The 20,645-nt window shown below is 52.0% G+C and overlaps 1 protein-coding gene across 1 annotated transcript in view; it reads right to left on the bottom strand.

Moving 5' to 3' along the window:
* Positions 1–3,788: 3,788 nt before the first annotated feature.
* The window catches only part of DERA (deoxyribose-phosphate aldolase), a gene marked incomplete at its 5' end in the record, with an annotated part of 30,215 nt that continues 13,358 nt past the window's right edge, over positions 3,789–20,645 (bottom strand). Inside the window, 4 exons of the mRNA XM_075261356.1 lie at positions 3,789–4,088; positions 5,674–5,823; positions 8,376–8,488; positions 20,322–20,450. Coding sequence (XP_075117457.1) covers positions 4,032–4,088; positions 5,674–5,823; positions 8,376–8,488; positions 20,322–20,450 — 449 coding nt within the window. The remainder of the gene's footprint in view (positions 4,089–5,673; positions 5,824–8,375; positions 8,489–20,321; positions 20,451–20,645) is intronic.

Genomic DNA, 20,645 nt, shown 5'->3' on the forward strand with positions numbered 1-20,645 from the left:
GGGGCCACTATGGGGCATAATACTGTGTGCAGGGGTCACTATGGGGGATAATACTGTGTGCAGGGGCCACTATGGGGGATAATACTGTGTGCAGGGGCCACTATGGGGGATAATACTGTGTGCAGGGGCCACTATGGGGGATAATACTGTGTGCAGGGGCCACTATGGGGGATAATACTGTGTGCAGGGGTCACTATGGGGACATAATACTGTGTGCAGGGGCCACTATGGGACATAATACTGTGTGCAGGGGCCACTATGGGACATAATACTGTGTGCAGGAGCCACTATGGGGATAATACTGTGTGCAGGGGCCACTATGGGGGATAATACTGTGTGCAGGGGCCACTATGGGGAATAATACTGTGTGCAGGGGCCACTATGGGACATAATACTGTGTGCAGGGGCCACTATGGGGGATAATACTGTGTGCAGGGGCCACTATGGGGGATAATACTGTGTGCAGGGGCCACTATGGGACATAATACTGTGTGCAGGGGCCACTATGGGGGATAATACTGTGCAGGGGCCACTATGGGACATAATACTGTGTGCAGGGGTCACTATGGGGAATAATACTGTGTGCAGGGGCCACTATGGGGGATAATACTGTGTGCAGGGACCACTATGGGACATAATACTGTGTGCAGGGGCCACTATGGGGCATAATACTGTGTGCAGGGGCCACTATGGGGAATAATACTGTGTGCAGGGGCCACTATGGGGCATAATACTGTGTGCAGGGGTCACTATGGGGGATAATACTGTGTGCAGGGGCCACTATGGGGGATAATACTGTGTGCAGGGGCCACTATGGGGGATAATACTGTGTGCAGGGGCCACTATGGGGGATAATACTGTGTGCAGGGGTCACTATGGGGGATAATACTGTGTGCAGGGGCCACTATGGGGAATAATACTGTGTGCAGGGGCCACTATGGGACATAATACTGTGTGCAGGGGCCACTATGGGGGTAATACTGTGTGCAGGGGCCACTATGGGGGATAATACTGTGTGCAGGGGCCACTATGGGGGATAATACTGTGTGCAGGGGCCACTATGGGGGATAATACTGTGTGCAGGGGCCACTATGGGGGATAATACTGTGTGCAGGGGTCACTATGGGGGATAATACTGTGTGCAGGGGCCACTATGGGGGATAATACTGTGTGCAGGGGTCACTATGGGGGATAATACTGTGTGCAGGGGCCACTATGGGGAATAATACTGTGTGCAGGGGCCACTATGGGACATAATACTGTGTGCAGGGGCCACTATGGGGGATAATACTGTGTGCAGGGGCCACTATGGGGGATAATACTGTGTGCAGGGGCCACTATGGGGGATAATACTGTGTGCAGGGGCCACTATGGGGGATAATACTGTGTGCAGGGGTCACTATGGGGGGATAATACTGTGTGCAGGGGCCACTATGGGGGATAATACTGTGTGCAGGGGCCACTATGGGGGATAATACTGTGTGCAGGGGCCACTATGGGGGATAATACTGTGTGCAGGGGCCACTATGGGGGATAATACTGTGTGCAGGGGCCACTATGGGGGATAATACTGTGTGCGGGGGTCACTATGGGGGATAATACTGTGTGCGGGGGCCACTATGGGGGATAATACTGTGTGCGGGGGCCACTATGGGGGATAATACTGTGTGCGGGGGTCACTATGGGGGATAATACTGTGTGCGGGGGTCACTATGGGGGATAATACTGTGTGCAGGGGCCACTATGGGGATAATACTGTGTGCAGGGGCCACTATGGGACATAATACTGTGTGCAGGGGCCACTATGGGACATAATACTGTGTGCAGGGGCCACTATGGGACATAATACTGTGTGCAGGGGCCACTATGGGGCATAATACTGTGTGCAGGGGCCACTATGGGGGATAATACTGTGTGCAGGGGCCACTATGGGGACATAATACTGTGTGCAGGGGCCACTATGGGACATAATACTGTGTGCAGGGGCCACTATGGGGGATAATACTGTGTGCATCAGCAATGACATGAAGATTTTGGTGTTAGGGGGGAATTTCATATTTAAGAGAGAGAAGAGAATTTGGGAGACACTGAGGAGCACCGGACACACCGCAGAGGGGGGTAAATGTGTCCCAGGGATTTATGGCCTTCACATCACTGATCTGATTGGTCTGTTACTTCTATATTTGTGTGCGGCTCCATCGCCTGATTCCTCTGCCCTGTTGTGTGTGTACATATATATATATATATATATACACACACACACTCACACGTATATATATACACACACACACTCACACGTATATATATACACACACACACTCACACGTATATATATACACACACTCACACGTATATATATACACACACACGAGATGATAACCAAGGCCGAAATAAAGGCGACCACAGAGGCAAACGGAGAGCGGTACATTGAAGAATGGAGAAAACGAAATAAATAACTCCAAGAAACTCACCAATGTGTACCAATCCCTACAAAGGGACTACACCATGGCCACCTACCTGGAGAGAATACGCCACCCCCAAGCACAGACAGACCCTGAGCCGGTACAGACTGAGCGCCCACAACCTAGAGATAGAGACGGGGCGATACAGGCAGACGTACAAGCCACGGGAGAAGAGACTGTGCCAGCACTGTGACCAGGGGGTCCTAGAAGACCAGACCCACTTCCTGCTACACTGCACCAAATACTCAGCTGTGAGGGCCGTCTACTACCAAAGACTCTCTGCCCACATCCCAGACTTCATATCTGCAGACGAGAAGAGGAAACTCTACATCCTACTGGGAGAAGAAGAGGCCACTGTGGAGATCGCTGCCCAATACGTGTCCAGCTGTCACCAAACCAGAGGAAGATGAGACTCCACGGACTGTTATATTTATCCCAATACACCCGCCCCACCCCCACCTCCCCATATAGCAGTCACCAACGAAGAGGAAGATGAGACTCCACGGACTGTTATATTTATTCCAATACACCCGCCCCACCCCCACCTCCCCATATAGCAGTCACCAACGAAGAGGAAGATGAGACTCCACGGACTGTTATATTTATTCCAATACACCCGCCCCACCCCCACCTCCCCATATAGCAGTCACCAACGAAGAGGAAGATGAGACTCCACGGACTGTTATATTTATCCCAATACACCCGCCCCACCCCCACCTCCCCATATAGCAGTCACCAACGAAGAGGAAGATGAGACTCCACGGACTGTTATATTTATCCCAATACACCCGCCCCACCCCCCACCTCCCCATATAGCAGTCACCAACGAAGAGGAAGATGAGACTCCACGGACTGTTATAACCCAAACCACCCCCCCTCCACCCCCATACCCACCACCACCACCCGAATCCAACTCCCCCCCCCCCGCCCACTTTACTAGCTTTGGCAATGCCAATACCTATTCGGACGTGCCAATAAAGCTTTTTTTGATTTGATTATATATACACATACATATATACACACACACACACACACACACACACACGTATACATACATACACACACATCTATATATACACGCACACACGTATATATATACACAGCCTTCAGTTGTGGTCTCACACACCGCCTGATGAAGAGACCGGCGCCGGCTTCTACCATCTCTCCTCAGTTTCGTTCTGCAGCAGCTCCTGAGTCTTTGGGTTCCCAGTATGGAGGAGACGCGGCTGGACGTGCAGGGACGGCTTCTATAGGGATCCGGGTGCAGTCCCTACGGTCTTCAGCGCTCTCGCCATACATTGTGATATACAAAGCGAGTGACAGCAAATAGAGAAGAGATTTATTGAGCATTTGTGGGTTACAGGCGGAGTCGCCCGTGTGCAGCAGAGGCCTCCTTACTTCTGTGCTGCAGCTCCTTGTGACCTCCTTCCGGGGACTCCAAGTAATAGGCGGAGCAGGAGGACAAGCCTAAAGGACGGAGCGTTATGGCAGCCCCCGACCACGGCCTCCTCACTGGAGGGGACCACTCACAATACACCCGAGGTCGCCATGTTATGGAGGCCCTCCGGCTCAGGGCATCGGCAGATCATGATGAGCGGCGTAACGTCCAGTCACATGATGATAGATCTGGAACGAGACGGGCAAAAGAAACACAGTGACCCTGGAACACGGCACGGGGATGTTCTCAAAACTGCCCCTCCCCCACCCCTATCACTCCCATCACTGAGGACACTACCCCTAAGGCCCCTCCCATCACTGAGGACACTACCCCTAAGGCCCCTCCCATCACTGAGGACACTACGCCTAAGGCCCCCTCCCATCACTGAGTACACTACGCCTAAGGCCCCTCCCATCACTGAGGACACTACCCCTAAGGCCCCTCCCATCACTGAGGACACTACCCCTAAGGCCCCTCCCATCACTGAGGACACTACGCCTAAGGCCCCTCCCATCACTGAGTACACTACGCCTAAGGCCCCTCCCATCACTGAGTACACTGCCCATAAGGCCCCTCCCATCACTGAGGACACTAACGCCTAAGGCCCCTCCCATCACTAAGCATACTGCCCATAAGGCCCCTCCCATCACTAAGCATACTACCTATAAGGCCCCTCCCATCACTAAGCATACTACCTATAAGGCCCCTCCCATCACTAAGCATACTACTCATAAGGCCCCTCCCATCACTAAGCATACTACTCATAAGGCCCCTCCCATCACTAAGCATACTACTCATAAGGCCCCTCCCATCACTAAGCATACTACCCATAAGGCCCCTCCCATCACTAAGCATACTACTCATAAGGCCCCTCCCATCACTAAGCATACTGCCCATAAGGCCCCTCCCATCACTTAGCATACTACCCATAAGGCCCCTCCCATCACTGAGTACACTACCCCTAAGGCCCCTCCCATCACTGAGGACACTACCCATAAGGCCCCTCCCATCACTGAGTACACTACCCCTAAGGCCCCTCCCATCACTAAGCATACTACCCCTAAGGCCCCTCCCATCACTAAGCATACTGCCCATAAGGCCCCTCCCATCACTAAGCATACTGCCCATAAGGCCCCTCCCATCACTAAGCATACTGCCCATAAGGCCCCTCCCATCACTAAGCATACTACCCATAAGGCCCCTCCCATCACTAAGCATACTACCTATAAGGCCCCTCCCATCACTAAGCATACTACCCATAAGGCCCCTCCCATCACTAAGCATACTACCCATAAGGCCCCTCCCATCACTAAGGATACTGCCCATAAGGCCCCTCCCATCACTAAGGATACTGCCCATAAGGCCCCTCCCATCACTAAGGATACTACCCATAAGGCCCCTCCCATCACTAAGCATACTGCCCATAAGGCCCCTCCCATCACTAAGCATACTGCCCATAAGGCCCCTCCCATCACTAAGCATACTACCTATAAGGCCCCTCCCATCACTAAGCATACTACCCATAAGGCCCCTCCCATCACTAAGCATACTACCCATAAGGCCCCTCCCATCACTAAGCATACTGCCCATAAGGCCCCTCCCATCACTAAGGATACTGCCCATAAGGCCCCTCCCATCACTAAGGATACTACCCATAAGGCCCCTCCCATCACTAAGCATACTGCCCATAAGGCCCCTCCCATCACTAAGCATACTGCCCATAAGGCCCCTCCCATCACTAAGCATACTACCCATAAGCCCCTCCTCACTCACCTGTCTCTCAATATCACCGAGCAGAGTACTGGCCCCAATGCGGAACAGGTGAGGTGTCAGCCACTCATCTCCCAACTCCTCCTTCATCAGTGACAGCCAGACCAACGCTTCCTTCGCACTGCGGATTCCTCCAGCCGGCTTAAATCCAACCTATAAACAACAGGACATGAGAGCAGCGGCATCAGAGGGAGCAGCGGCATCAGAATCAGAGAGCAGCGGCATCAGAATCAGAGAGCAGCGGCATCAGAATCAGAGAGCAGCGGCATCAGAATCAGAGAGCAGCGGCATCAGAATCAGAGAGCAGCGGCATCAGAATCAGAGAGCAGCGGCATCAGAGGGGGCAGCGGCATCAGAATCAGAGAGCAGCGGCATTAGTAATAATCATATTAAGACAATGACTACAAGTGTGACAGGTGCAGACCGCAGCATTGTTCTCATGGTATCATCTTGTTCCTGTAGCCTGTGGTAGTCACTGACAGGCGCCCACTGTTCATGCAATAGTCTGTAGCTGAAGTGATGCAGGCAGTGGCGTAACTAGGAACAACGAAGCCTTGCGGCGAACTTTTGACATGGGGCCCCTCCACCAACGAAGCGGAAGACCCTGAGCAAGCCCTCCTCCCCCAGCATTCCTGCACTCTCTATTATATCCCATAGTGGCCCCTGCACACAGTATTATGTCCCATAGTGGCCCCTGTACACAGTATTATCCCCCATAGTGGCCCCTGCACACAGTATTATGTGCCATAGTGGCCCCTGCACACAGTATTATGTCCCATAGTGGCCCCTGCACACAGTATTATCCCCCATAGTGGCCCCTGCACACAGTATTATCCCCCATAGTGGCTCCTGCACACAGTATTATGTCCCATAGTGGCCCCTGCACAAAGTATTATGTCCCATAGTGGCCCCTGCACACAGTATTATGTCCCATAGTGGCCCCTGCACACAGTATTATCCCCCATAGTGGCCCCTGCACACAGTATTATCCCCCATAGTGGCCCCTGTACACAGTATTATGTCCCATAGTGGCCCCTGCACACAGTATTATGTCCCATAGTGGCCCCTGCACACAGTATTATCCCCCATAGTGGCCCCTGCACACAGTATTATCCCCCATAGTGGCCCCTGCACACAGTATTATGTCCCATAGTGGCCCCTGCACAAAGTATTATGTCCCATAGTGGCCCCTGCACACAGTATTATGTCCCATAGTGGCCCCTGCACACAGTATTATGTCCCATAGTGGCCCCTGCACACAGTATTATGTCCCATAGTGGCCCCTGCACAAAGTATTATGTCCCATAGTGGCCCCTGCACACAGTATTATACCCCATAGTGGCCCCTGCACTCAGTATTATCCCCCATAGTGACCCCTGCACACAGTATTATACCCCATAGTGGCCCCTGCACACAGTATTATACCCCATAGTGGCCGCTGCACACAGTATTATGTCCCATAGTGGCCCCTGCACACAGTATTATCCCCCATAGTGGCCCCTGCACACAGTATTATACCCCATAGTGGCCGCTGCACACAGTATTATACCCCATAGTGGCCGCTGCACACAGTATTATGTCCCATAGTGGCCCCTGCACTCAGTATTATCCCCCATAGTGACCCCTGCACACAGTATTATGCCCCATAGTGACCCCTGCACGCAGTATTATGTCCCATAGTGGCCCCCGCACACAGTATTATGTCCCATAGTGACCCCTGCACACAGTATTATCCCCCATAGTGGCCCCCGCACACAGTATTATGTCCCATAGTGACCCCTGCACACAGTATTATCCCCCATAGTGGCCCCTGCACACAGTATTATGTCCCATAGTGGCCCCTGCACACAGTATTATGCCCCATAGTGGCCCCTGCTCACAGTATTATCCCCCATAGTGGCCCCTGCACACAGTATTATGTCCCATAGTGGCCCCTGCACACAGTATTATGTCCCATAGTGGCCCCTGCACACAGTATTATGTCCCATAGTGGCCCCTGCACACAGTATTATGTCCCATAGTGGCCCCTGCACACAGTATTATGTCCCATAGTGGCCCCTGCACACAGTATTATGTCCCATAGTGGCCCCTGCACACAGTATTATCCCCCATAGTGGCCCCTGCACACAGTATTATCCCCCATAGTGGCCCCTGCACACAGTATTATGTCCCATAGTGGCCCCTGCACACAGTATTATGTCCCATAGTGGCCCCTGCACACAGTATTATGTCCCATAGTGGCCCCTGCACACAGTATTATCCCCATAGTGACCCCTGCACACAGTATTATCCCCCATAGTGGCCCCTGCACACAGTATTATGTCCCATAGTGGCCCCTGCACACAGTATTATCCCCCATAGTGGCCCCTGCACACAGTATTATGTCCCATAGTGGCCCCTGCACACAGTATTATCCCCATAGTGACCCCTGCACACAGTATTATCCCCCATAGTGGCCCCTGCACACAGTATTATGTCCCATAGTGGCCCCTGCACACAGTATTATGTCCCATAGTGGCCCCTGCACACAGTATTATGTCCCATAGTGGCCCCTGCACACAGTATTATGTCCCATAGTGGCCCCTGCACACAGTATTATGTCCCTTAGTGGCCCCTGCACACAGTATTATGTCCCATAGTGGTCACGCAGGCCTCTGCGAGGGGATAAATAGACACCCACTCACATTGGACCTGCCATCATTTACCTTAATGCCTGTTTTCCAGTAGAAATCCCGGATGGCCCGAACCATTACCAAGGCCACAGGGTAGGTCGCATTAACAGACTCCTTCCCTGTAGAAGTCTTGATGAAGTCAGATCCTAAAATATAACAAAACTCAACTATCATTACAATCATTGTGTCACAGTATAGAGCCGTATACTGTAAGAGTGGTCACACTATATACTGTATTCGGTCATACTACAGTCATGGCCACAAGTTCTGAGAATGCTACAAATAGTAATTGTTACAAAGTCTACGGCTTCAGTTTTCCTGATGACAATTTGCAGATACTCCAGAATGTTATACAGAGTGATCAGCTTAACAGCAATTACTTGTAAAGTCAATATTTGCCTAGAAAATGAACTTTATCCCCCAAAACACATTTCCACATCATTGCAGCCCTGCCTTAAAAGGACCAGCTAACATGGTTTCAGTGATTGCTCCAGTAACACAGGTGTGGGTGTTGATGAGGACAGGGCTGGAGATCAATCTGTCATGATTGAGTAAGAATGACACCACTGGACACTGTAAAAGGAGGCTGGTGCTTGGCATCATTGTTTCTCTTCTGTTACCCATGGTTATCTCTAAAGAAACACGTGCAGTCATCATTGCACTGCACAAAAATGGCCTAACAGGGAAGAGTATCGCAGCTAGAAAGATTGCACCTCAGTCACCAATCTATCGCATCATCAAGAACTTCAAGGAGAGAGGTTCCATTGTTGGCAAAAAGGCTCCAGGGCGCCCAAGAAAGACCAGCAAGCGCCAGGACCGTCTCTTAAAAGTGTTTCAGCTGCGGGATCAGGCTACCAGCAGTGCAGAGCTTGCTCAGGAATGGCAGCAGGCAGGTGTGAGTGCATCTGCACGCACTGTGAGGCGGAGACTCTTGGAGCAAGGCCTGGTCTCAAGGAGGGCAGCAAAGAAGCCACTTCTCTCCAGAAAAAACATCAGGGACAGACTGATATTCTGCAGAAGGTCCAGGGAGTGACTGCTGAGGACTGGGGGAAAGTCATTTTCTCTGATGAATCCCCTTTTCTATTGTTTGGGACATCTGGAGAACATCTTATTGGGAGAAGAGGAGGTGAGCGCTACCACCAGTCTCGTCTCATGCCAACTGTAAAGCATCCTGAAACCATTCATGTGCGGGGTGGCTTCTCAGCCAAGGGAATCGGCTCTCTCACAGTCTTGCCTAAAAACACAGCCATGAATAAAGAATGGGACCAGAATGTCCTCCAAGAGCAACTTCTCCCAACCGTCCAAGAGCAGTTTGGCCATCAGCAATGCCTTCTCCAGCATGATGGAGCACCTTGCCATAAAGCAGAGGGGAGAACTAAATGGCTCAGGGAACAAAACAGAGAGATTTGGGGTCCATGGCCTGGAAACTCCCCAGATCTTAATCCCATTGAGAACTTGTGGTCAATCATCAAGAGACGGGTGGACAAACAAAAACCTACAAATTCTGACAAAATGCAAGCATTGATTGTGCAAGAATGGACGGCTATCAGTCAGGATTTGGTCCAGAAGGTGATTGAGAGCTGCCAGGGAGAATTGCAGAGTCCTGAAGAAGAAGAAGGGGCAACACTGCAAATATTACACCGCTGCAGTAACTCCTTCTAACTGTCACTATAAGCTTTTATTACTCCGAATATGATTGCAATTCTATTTCTGTATGTGATAAAAACATCTGACAAACCCACAGAAACCAGAGGGAGCAGATCATGTGACAAGAGGAGATTTGTGGCATTCTCTAAACTTTTGGCCATGACTGTATATCAAACCGCCCTCAGTATGTGAGAGCCCGGGACTGTGTGTCTGACACTGTGATCTGTAGTACGGGGGCACCACAAGGTACAGCTCTCGCCCCTGCTCACTTTAGGCACAACTCCTCCAGCTGTTACTTACAGAAGTCCTCCGATGTCTCTGCTATAGTAGGCCTTATCACTGATGGCGACGATAGGGAATACAGAGACTTATACCGGGACTGTGTGGACTGGGGTCAGCAGAACAACCTCAGGATTAATGCTGGGAAGACCAAGGAGATGTTGGAGGACTTTAGTAAGCGGAAGAGGGCCCCGAATCTGGTGGAGATCCAGGGGACGGGAAGTGAGATAGTCAGGTCCTATAAGTACCTGGGTGCCCTCCCCAATAATAAACTAGATTGGGCTGATCACCTGGAGGCGCTGCACAGAAAGGGCCACAGCAGACTCTACCTGCTCAGGAGGCCGAGGGGCTGCGGGGTACAGGGGACACTTCTTAGGGCCTTTGGAGACCAGGGGACACTTCTTAGGGCCTTCGGAGTCCAGGGGACACTTCTTCGGGCCTTCAGAGTCCAGGGGACACTTCTTAGAGCCTTCGGAGTCCAGGGGACACTTCTTAGAGCCTTCGGAGTCCAGGGGACACTTCTTAGAGCCTTCGGAGTCCAGGGGACACTTCTTAGGGCCTTCGGAGTCCAGGGGACACTTCTTAGGGCCTTCGGAGTCCAGGGGACACTTCTTAGAGCCTTCGGAGTCCAGGGGACACTTCTTAGGGCCTTCGGAGTCCAGGGGACACTTCTTAGAGCCTTCGGAGTCCAGGGGACACTTCTTAGGGCCTTTGGAGTCCAGGGGACACTTCTTAGAGCCTTCGGAGTCCAGGGGATACTTCTTAGGGCCTTCGGAGTCCAGGGGACACTTCTTAGAGGCTTCGGAGTCCAGGGGACACTTCTTAGGGCCTTTGGAGTCCAGGGGACACTTCTTAGAGCCTTCGGAGTCCAGGGGATACTTCTTAGGGCCTTCAGAGTCCAGGGGACACTTCTTAGAGCCTTCGGAGTCCAGGGGACACTTCTACTTCTTAGGGCCTTCGGAGTCCAGGGGACACTTCTTCGAGCCTTCGGAGTCCAGGGGACACTTCTTAGGGCCTTCGGAGTCCAGGGGACACTTCTTAGGGCCTTCGGAGTCCAGGGGAAACTTCTTAGAGCCTTCAGAGTCCAGGGGACACTTCTTAGAGCCTTCGGAGTCCAGGGGACACTTCTTAGAGCCTTTGGAGTCCAGGGGACACTTCTTAGAGCCTTTGGAGTCCAGGGGATACTTCTTAGAGCCTTCGGAGTCCAGGGGACACTTCTTAGAGCCTTCGGAGTCCAGGGGACACTTCTTAGAGCCTTCGGAGTCCAGGGGACACTTCTTAGGGCCTTCAGAGTCCAGGGGACACTTCTTAGGGCCTTCGGAGTCCAGGGGACACTTCTACTTCTTAGGGCCTTCGGAGTCCAGGGGACACTTCTTAGGGCCTTTGGAGTCTAGGGGACACTTCTTAGAGCCTTTGGAGTCCAGGGGATACTTCTTAGAGCCTTTGGAGTCCAGGGGATACTTCTTAGAGCCTTCAGAGTCCAGGGGATACTTCTTAGAGCCTTCGGAGTCCAGGGGACACTTCTACTTCTTAGAGCCTTCGGAGTCCAGGGGACACTTCTTAGGGCCTTTGGAGTCCAGGGGACACTTCTTAGAGCCTTCGGAGTCCAGGGGACACTTCTACTTCTTAGGGCCTTCGGAGTCCAGGGGACACTTCTTCGAGCCTTCGGAGTCTAGGGGACACTTCTTAGGGCCTTCGGAGTCCAGGGGAAACTTCTTAGAGCCTTCAGAGTCCAGGGGACACTTCTTAGGGCCTTCGGAGTCCAGGGGACACTTCTACTTCTTAGGGCCTTCGGAGTCCAGGGGACACTTCTTAGGGCCTTTGGAGTCTAGGGGACACTTCTTAGAGCCTTTGGAGTCCAGGGGATACTTCTTAGAGCCTTTGGAGTCCAGGGGATACTTCTTAGAGCCTTCAGAGTCCAGGGGATACTTCTTAGAGCCTTCGGAGTCCAGGGGACACTTCTACTTCTTAGAGCCTTCGGAGTCCAGGGGACACTTCTTAGGGCCTTTGGAGTCCAGGGGACACTTCTTAGAGCCTTCGGAGTCCAGGGGACACTTCTACTTCTTAGGGCCTTCGGAGTCCAGGGGACACTTCTTCGAGCCTTCGGAGTCTAGGGGACACTTCTTAGGGCCTTCGGAGTCCAGAGGAAACTTCTTAGAGCCTTCAGAGTCCAGGGGACACTTCTTAGAGCCTTCGGAGTCCAGGGGACACTTCTTAGAGCCTTCGGAGTCCAGGGGACACTTCTTAGAGCCTTTGGAGTCCAGGGGATACTTCTTAGAGCCTTCGGAGTCCAGGGGACACTTCTTAGAGCCTTCGGAGTCCAGGGGACACTTCTTAGAGCCTTCGGAGTCCAGGGGACACTTCTTAGGGCCTTCAGAGTCCAGGGGACACTTCTTAGAGCCTTCGGAGTCCAGGGGGCACTTCTACTTCTTAGGGCCTTCGGAGTCCAGGGGACACTTCTTAGGGCCTTCGGAGTCCAGGGGACACTTCTTAGAGCCTTCGGAGTCCAGGGGACACTTCTTAGAGCCTTCGGAGTCCAGGGGACACTTCTTAGGGCCTTCAGAGTCCAGGGGACACTTCTTAGAGCCTTCGGAGTCCAGGGGGCACTTCTACTTCTTAGGGCCTTCGGAGTCCAGGGGACACTTCTTAGGGCCTTTGGAGTCCAGGGGACACTTCTTAGGGCCTTCAGAGTCCAGGGGATACTTCTTAGAGCCTTCGGAGTCCAGGGGACACTTCTACTTCTTAGGGCCTTCGGAGTCCAGGGGACACTTCTTAGGGCCTTTGGAGTCCAGGGGACACTTCTTAGAGCCTTTGGAGTCCAGGGGATACTTCTTAGAGCCTTTGGAGTCCAGGGGATACTTCTTAGAGCCTTCAGAGTCCAGGGGATACTTCTTAGAGCCTTCGGAGTCCAGGGGACACTTCTACTTCTTAGGGCCTTCGGAGTCCAGGGGACACTTCTACTTCTTAGGGCCTTCGGAGTCCAGGGGACACTTCTTAGGGCCTTCTTCAACTCTGTGGTTGCTTCAGCCATCTTTTTCGGTGTGGCCTGCTGGGGGCGCTGTATACTAACCAGGGACAGAAATAGACCTGACAGGCTGATCAGGAGGGCCGGCTCTGTCCTGGGGGGCCCCTTGGACCCAGTACAGGTGGTGGGTGACAGAAGGATACTGTCTGTGGTGACCTCCATGCGGGAGAACAAATCCCACCCCATGTATGGGACCCTGATGGGACTTGGCAGCACTGTAAGTGACCGTCTGCTTCACCCCAAGTGTGAGAAGGAGCTATCGCAGGTCCTTCCTTCCAACCGCGAGCAGGCTGTATAATCTACATCAGACCAAGCGCAGACACTCCGCACAGAGAACTAATGACTATGACGTCTCCTTTCTCCTCCTTAGCTGCTCTGGACTCCTGGTATATCTTCTCTGCTCAGTCTGTGTGTCCTGTAATATATTCCTGTGTATTATCCTGTATCTGTATTACTAGGCTGCTGTAACATACTGAGTATCCGCACTGGGCCACTATTACAGGATTATCTTATCTTTATACTATTTCTATTCTGTTACTAGATGTAGTAGATACATTTGCTTGTCACTGCTCATTAGATTCGGGTTTCGGACTGTCCCCTATGGGCTCCACTATCTTCCTTACTGCTGCAGCGGAGTCTTTGTTGTGTGCAGTGCGGACAAGCTGGGTTAATTATTGGGCACATTGAGGGGTGTCGCCGGCGCCCCCATCACACAACAGCTGCCCCGTGTGTGGCTTCTAATCACTTTGGTCAAACAGAATGACTTTTAATCAGCTGTTGATAAAAATAGAAGGTCATGGATGAAACACGGCGGCCGCGGCGACCAATCCTCTACTGAATTTAATGACTATTCAGCAAGTCATTAGCGCGGCGAACAAGATGAACATTTTCCAGTTCATTAAAGAAATGTTACATTGTCCTCGTGATTCGTTACAGGGAGTCTTAATTACAGGATAATGGATAATGGGTATTAAATGCGGCTCCATTCATCGGCGAGACGGCGGCCGGAGCGCAATAAAATCACCAGCAAATTATTATTCAATTCACTAAATCTTTTTAGACCTTGCGGTAACGAAAGATGAAACAATCGCAAAGAAAGAGGCGGTGGAAGAGACGAGGAGTCGGAAGAGGCGAGGAGCTGGAAGAGGCGGTGGAAGAGCCGAGGAGCTGGAAGAGACAGTTGAAGAGACGAGGAGCCATAAGAGACGAGGAGCCATAAGAGACGAGGAGCCGGAAGAGGCGGTGGAAGAGCCGAGGAGCTGGAAGAGACAGTTGAAGAGACGAGGAGCCATAAGAGACGAGGAGCCATAAGAGACGAGGAGCCGGAAGAGGCGGTGGAAGAGCCGAGGAGCTGGAAGAGACAGTTGAAGAGACGAGGAGCCGGAAGAGGCGAGGAGCCGGAAGAGGCGGTGGAAGAGCCGAGGAGCTGGAAGAGGGGAGGAGCTAAAAGAGGCGGTGGAAGAGACGAGGAGCCGGAAGAGGCGAGGAGCCGGAAGAGACGAGGAGCCGGAAGAGACGAGGAGCCGGAAGAGGCGGTGGAAGAGCCGAGGAGCTGGAAGAGACAGTTGAAGAGACGAGGAGCCATAAGAGACGAGGAGCCGGAAGAAGGGAGGAGCTAAAAGAGGCGGTGGAAGAGACGAGGAGCTGGAAGAGACAGTTGAAGAGACGAGGAGCCGGAAGAGACGAGGAGCCAAAAGAGGCGGTGGAAGAGACGAGGAGCCGGAAGAGGCGAGGAGCCAGAAGAAGCGGTGGATGAGCCGAGGAGCTGGAAGAGACAGTTGAAGAGACGAGGAGCCATAAGAGACGAGGAGCCGGAAGAGGGGAGGAGCTAAAAGAGGCGGTGGAAGAGACGAGGAGCCGGAAGAGGCGAGGAGCCGGAAGAGACGAGGAGCCGGAAGAGACGAGGAGCCGGAAGAGGCGGTGGAAGAGCCGAGGAGCTGGAAGAGACAGTTGAAGAGACGAGGAGCCATAAGAGACGAGGAGCCGGAAGAGGCGGTGGAAGAGCCGAGGAGCTGGAAGAGACAGTTGAAGAGACGAGGAGCCATAAGAGACGAGGAGCCGGAAGAGGGGAGGAGCTAAAAGAGGCGGTGGAAGAGACGAGGAGCCGGAAGAGGCGAGGAGCCGGAAGAGACGAGGAGCCGGAAGAGGCGGTGGAAGAGCCGAGGAGCTGGAAGAGACAGTTGAAGAGACGAGGAGCCATAAGAGACGAGGAGCCGGAAGAAGGGAGGAGCTAAAAGAGGCGGTGGAAGAGACGAGGAGCTGGAAGAGACAGTTGAAGAGACGAGGAGCCGGAAGAGGCGAGGAGCCGGAAGAGACGAGGAGCCAAAAGAGGCGGTGGAAGAGACGAGGAGCCGGAAGAGGCGAGGAGCCAGAAGAAGCGGTGGATGAGCCGAGGAGCTGGAAGAGACAGTTGAAGAGACGAGGAGCCATAAGAGACGAGGAGCTGGAAAAGACGAGGAGCCGGAAGAGGGGAGGAGCTAAAAGAGGCGGTGGAAGAGACGAGGAGCCGGAAGAGGCGAGGAGCCGGAAGAGACGAGGAGCCGGAAGAGACGAGGAGCCGGAAGAGGCGGTGGAAGAGCCGAGGAGCTGGAAGAGACAGTTGAAGAGACGAGGAGCCATAAGAGACGAGGAGCCGGAAGAAGGGAGGAGCTAAAAGAGGCGGTGGAAGAGACGAGGAGCTGGAAGAGACAGTTGAAGAGACGAGGAGCTGGAAGAGACAGTTGAAGAGACGAGGAGCCGGAAGAGGCGAGGAGCCGGAAGAGACGAGGAGCCAAAAGAGGCGGTGGAAGAGACGAGGAGCCGGAAGAGGCGAGGAGCCAGAAGAAGCGGTGGATGAGCCGAGGAGCTGGAAGAGACAGTTGAAGAGACGAGGAGCCATAAGAGACGAGGAGCTGGAAAAGACGAGGAGCCGGAAGAGACGAGGAGCCGGAAGAGACGAGGAGCTAAAAGAGGCGGTGGAAGAGACGAGGAGCCAAAAGAAACGAGGAGCCGGAAGAGACGAGGAGCCGGAAGAGACGAGGAGCTAAAAGAGGCGGTGGAAGAGATGAGGATCCGGAAGAGGCGAGGAGCCAGAAGAGGCTGTGGAAGAGACGAGGAGCCAAAAGAAACGAGGAGCCGGAAGAGACGAGGAGCTAAAAGAGGCGGTGGAAGAGACAAGGAGCCAAAAGAGACAAGGAGCCAAAAGAGACGAGGAGCCAAAAGAGGCGAGGAGCCAAAAGAGGCGAGGAGCCAAAAGAGGCGAGGAGCCGGAAGAGGCGAGGAGCCGGAAGAGGCGAGGAGCCGGAAGAGGCGGTGGAAGAGACGAGAGGCCGGAAGAGACGGTGGAAGAGACAAGGAGCTGGAAGAGGCGAGGAGCCGGAAGAGACGAAGAGCCAGAAAAGTGGAGTTGACAGAAAAGGCTGTTGCTTCTCCCAGTTTCTTCGGCTCTTCTGTAGATATTTTTGCCTCTTCATCCATTTGTGGGTTAGACCCTGATGTTGGACATTGAGGGCTCAGCCTGACATCTCCAACCTAGTAGATCCATTGTGTTGGATGAGGCTCAGGTCCACACTAAACCCCCAAACCCTATCTTTCTGGTTTTGTGCACTAGGGCACAGTCATGCTGGAACAAAAGAGAAGCCTTCCCCAAATTGTGCCCACAAAGATGGAAGCGACAATCGTTCAAAATGTCTCAGTTCACTGAAGAGTTAAGATTTTCCTTCACTGGAACGAAGGGCTGAGGCCAACCCATCATAAACACCCCCATGGCACTGCCCTCCCCCCACCAAACTGCACAGCTGTCACAATGTAGTCAGGCAGGTGACATCCTCCAGGCATCTACCAAACCCAGACTGGTCAACCAGAGAAGGCGACTGCTCCTCCAGCTTCTTATTACTATCTGTTATCAGCCATGTCAGGAGGGGAGAGGCCGACTGTAGGACAGGGGAATACAATCTATTACTATCTGTTATCAGCCATGTCAGGAGAGGAGAGGCCGACTGTAGGACAGGGGAATACAATCTATTACTATATGTTATCAGCCATGTCAGGAGAGGAGAGGCCGACTGTAGGGCAGGGGAATACAATCTATTACTATCTGTTATCAGCCATGTCAGGAGAGGCCGACTGTAGGACAGGGGAATACAATCTATTACTATCTGTTATCAGCCATGTCAGGAGAGGCCGACTGTAGGACAGGGGAATACAATCTATTACTATCTGTTATCAGCCATGTCAGGAGAGGAGAGGCCGACTGTAGGACAGGAGAATACAATCTAATACTATCTGTTATCAGCCATGTCAGGAGAGGAGAGGCCGACTGTAGAACAGGGGAATACAATCTATTACTATCTGTTATCAGCCATGTCAGGAGAGGCCGACTGTAGGACAGGAGAATACAATCTATTACTATCTGTTATCAGCCATGTCAGGAGAGGAGAGGCCGACTGTAGGACAGGGGAATACAATCTATTACTATCTGTTATCAGCCATGTCAGGAGAGGCCGACTGTAGGACAGGAGAATACAATCTATTACTATCTGTTATCAGCCATGTCAGGAGAGGCCGACTGTAGAACAGGAGAATACAATCTATTACTATCTGTTATCAGCCATGTCAGGAGGGGAGAGGCCGACTGTAGGACAGGGGAATACAATCTATTACTATCTGTTATCAGCCATGTCAGGAGAGGAGAGGCCGACTGTAGGACAGGGGAATACAATCTATTACTATCTGTTATCAGCCATGTCAGGAGAGGCCGACTGTAGGACAGGAGAATACAATCTATTACTATCTGTTATCAGCCATGTCAGGAGAGGCCGACTGTAGAACAGGAGAATACAATCTATTACTATCTGTTATCAGCCATGTCAGGAGAGGCCGACTGTAGGACAGGAGAATACAATCTATTACTATCTGTTATCAGCCATGTCAGGAGAGGAGAGGCCGACTGTAGGACAGGAGAATACAATCTATTACTATCTGTTATCAGCCATGTCAGGAGAGGAGAGGCCGACTGTAGGACAGGGGAATACAATCTATTACTATCTGTTATCAGCCATGTCAGGAGAGGCCGACTGTAGGACAGGAGAATACAATCTATTACTATCTGTTATCAGCCATGTCAGGAGAGGAGAGGCCGACTGTAGGACAGGGGAATACAATCTATTACTATCTGTTATCAGCCATGTCAGGAGAGGAGAGGCCGACTGTAGGACAGGGGAATACAATCTATTACTATCTGTTATCAGCCATGTCAGGAGAGGCCGACTGTAGGACAGGAGAATACAATCTATTACTATCTGTTATCAGCCATGTCAGGAGAGGCCGACTGTAGAACAGGAGAATACAATCTATTACTATCTGTTATCAGCCACATCAGGAGGGGCCGACTGTAGGACAGGGGAATACAATCTATTACTATCTGTTATCAGCCATGTCAGGAGGGGAGAGGCCGACTGTAGGACAGGGGAATACAATCTATTACTATCTGTTATCAGCCATGTCAGGAGAGGAGAGGCCGACTGTAGGACAGGAGAATACAATCTATTACTATCTGTTATCAGCCATGTCAGGAGAGGAGAGGCCGACTGTAGGACAGGGGAATACAATCTATTACTATCTGTTATCAGCCATGTCAGGAGAGGAGAGGCCGACTGTAGGACACGGGGATACAATCTATTACTATCTGTTATCAGCCATGTCAGGAGAGGAGAGGCCGACTGTAGGACAGGAGAATACAATCTATTACTATCTGTTATCAGCCATGTCAGGAGAGGCCGACTGTAGGACAGGGGAATACAATCTATTACTATCTGTTATCAGCCATGTCAGGAGAGGAGAGGCCGACTGTAGGACAGGGGAATACAATCTATTACTATCTGTTATCAGCCATGTCAGGAGAGGCCGACTGTAGGACAGGGGAATACAATCTATTACTATCTGTTATCAGCCATGTCAGGAGAGGAGAGGCCGACTGTAGGACAGGGGAATACAATCTATTACTATCTGTTATCAGCCATGTCAGGAGAGGAGAGGCCGACTGTAGGACAGGAGAATACAATCTATTACTATCTGTTATCAGCCATGTCAGGAGAGGAGAGGCCGACTGTAGGACAGGGGAATACAATCTATTACTATCTGTTATCAGCCATGTCAGGAGAGGAGAGGCCGACTGTAGGACACGGGGATACAATCTATTACTATCTGTTATCAGCCATGTCAGGAGAGGAGAGGCCGACTGTAGGACAGGAGAATACAATCTATTACTATCTGTTATCAGCCATGTCAGGAGAGGCCGACTGTAGGACAGGGGAATACAATCTATTACTATCTGTTATCAGCCATGTCAGGAGAGGAGAGGCCGACTGTAGGACAGGGGAATACAATCTATTACTATCTGTTATCAGCCATGTCAGGAGAGACCGACTGTAGGACAGGGGAATACAATCTATTGTTTTGTGTTATCAGATACCCATCACCCTCCATGACAAATCCTGATTTTCTGCCCCCAATCTATGGTTTCGGACATTCCTGTAAATAACCTTTAACCTTCAGGAACAGTGGTCCTGTGTGATAACAGCCGGATGATACAAAGTGACATTTGGTGATATTTGATGTTTATTGTGAAGATCAGCACAAAGACCCCGCAATACTTTAATGATAATCCAAGAGCGCCACCCGGTGTACAGTATGTGGAACTGCAGCCAACTGTTTATGCCTGACGCTGGATGATCACTGTTAAATGGTCCTCTATGAATAGATGTAGAATCTGGCGCCCCCTTCTGCCCGGTATCTGGTACTGCTGCTCCACACCATTCAGTGGAATTCTAGACACAGATCGCCACAGATTCTGGGAAGGGGGCTAAGTTTCTGATGCGGTACAACCTCTGTGATATAATCTAACATCAGGACTAGCCGCCTGATCAGTGAGCGACCCTAAGCTAATAGCCGTGAGGCCAGTACACATGACCAGGGACCCCTTAGCTGTTGCCATTGGTTCCATTTCCATTCCTTTTTGTCTTCCACCCCTCTACTGAGGGGTCACATACCTGCCATCATGGCGACCAGGCTGGCCTTGTACACGTTGGTTAGGGAGCCAAGCTCTCCGACGCCCAGAATGGTTTTCATGTGCGCCTCTCCACAAGCCTCGCGGAACAGTCGGATCTCTGCGTACAGTTCTAGAGAGAAAGCAGGTGATGAGACCCCTTCCTGACAGGTGACGAGACCCCCCCCCCTGACAGGTGACGAGACCCCCTCCATGACAGATGAAGAGACCCCTCCATGACAGATGAAGAGACCCCTCCATGACAGATGAAGAGACCCCTCCCTGACAGGTGATGAGACCCCCTCTCCTGACAGGTGACGAGACCCCC

The sequence above is a fragment of the Leptodactylus fuscus genome, unplaced genomic scaffold, assembly GCF_031893055.1.
Source record: "Leptodactylus fuscus isolate aLepFus1 unplaced genomic scaffold, aLepFus1.hap2 HAP2_SCAFFOLD_1153, whole genome shotgun sequence".
NCBI classification, from domain to species: domain Eukaryota; kingdom Metazoa; phylum Chordata; class Amphibia; order Anura; family Leptodactylidae; genus Leptodactylus; species Leptodactylus fuscus.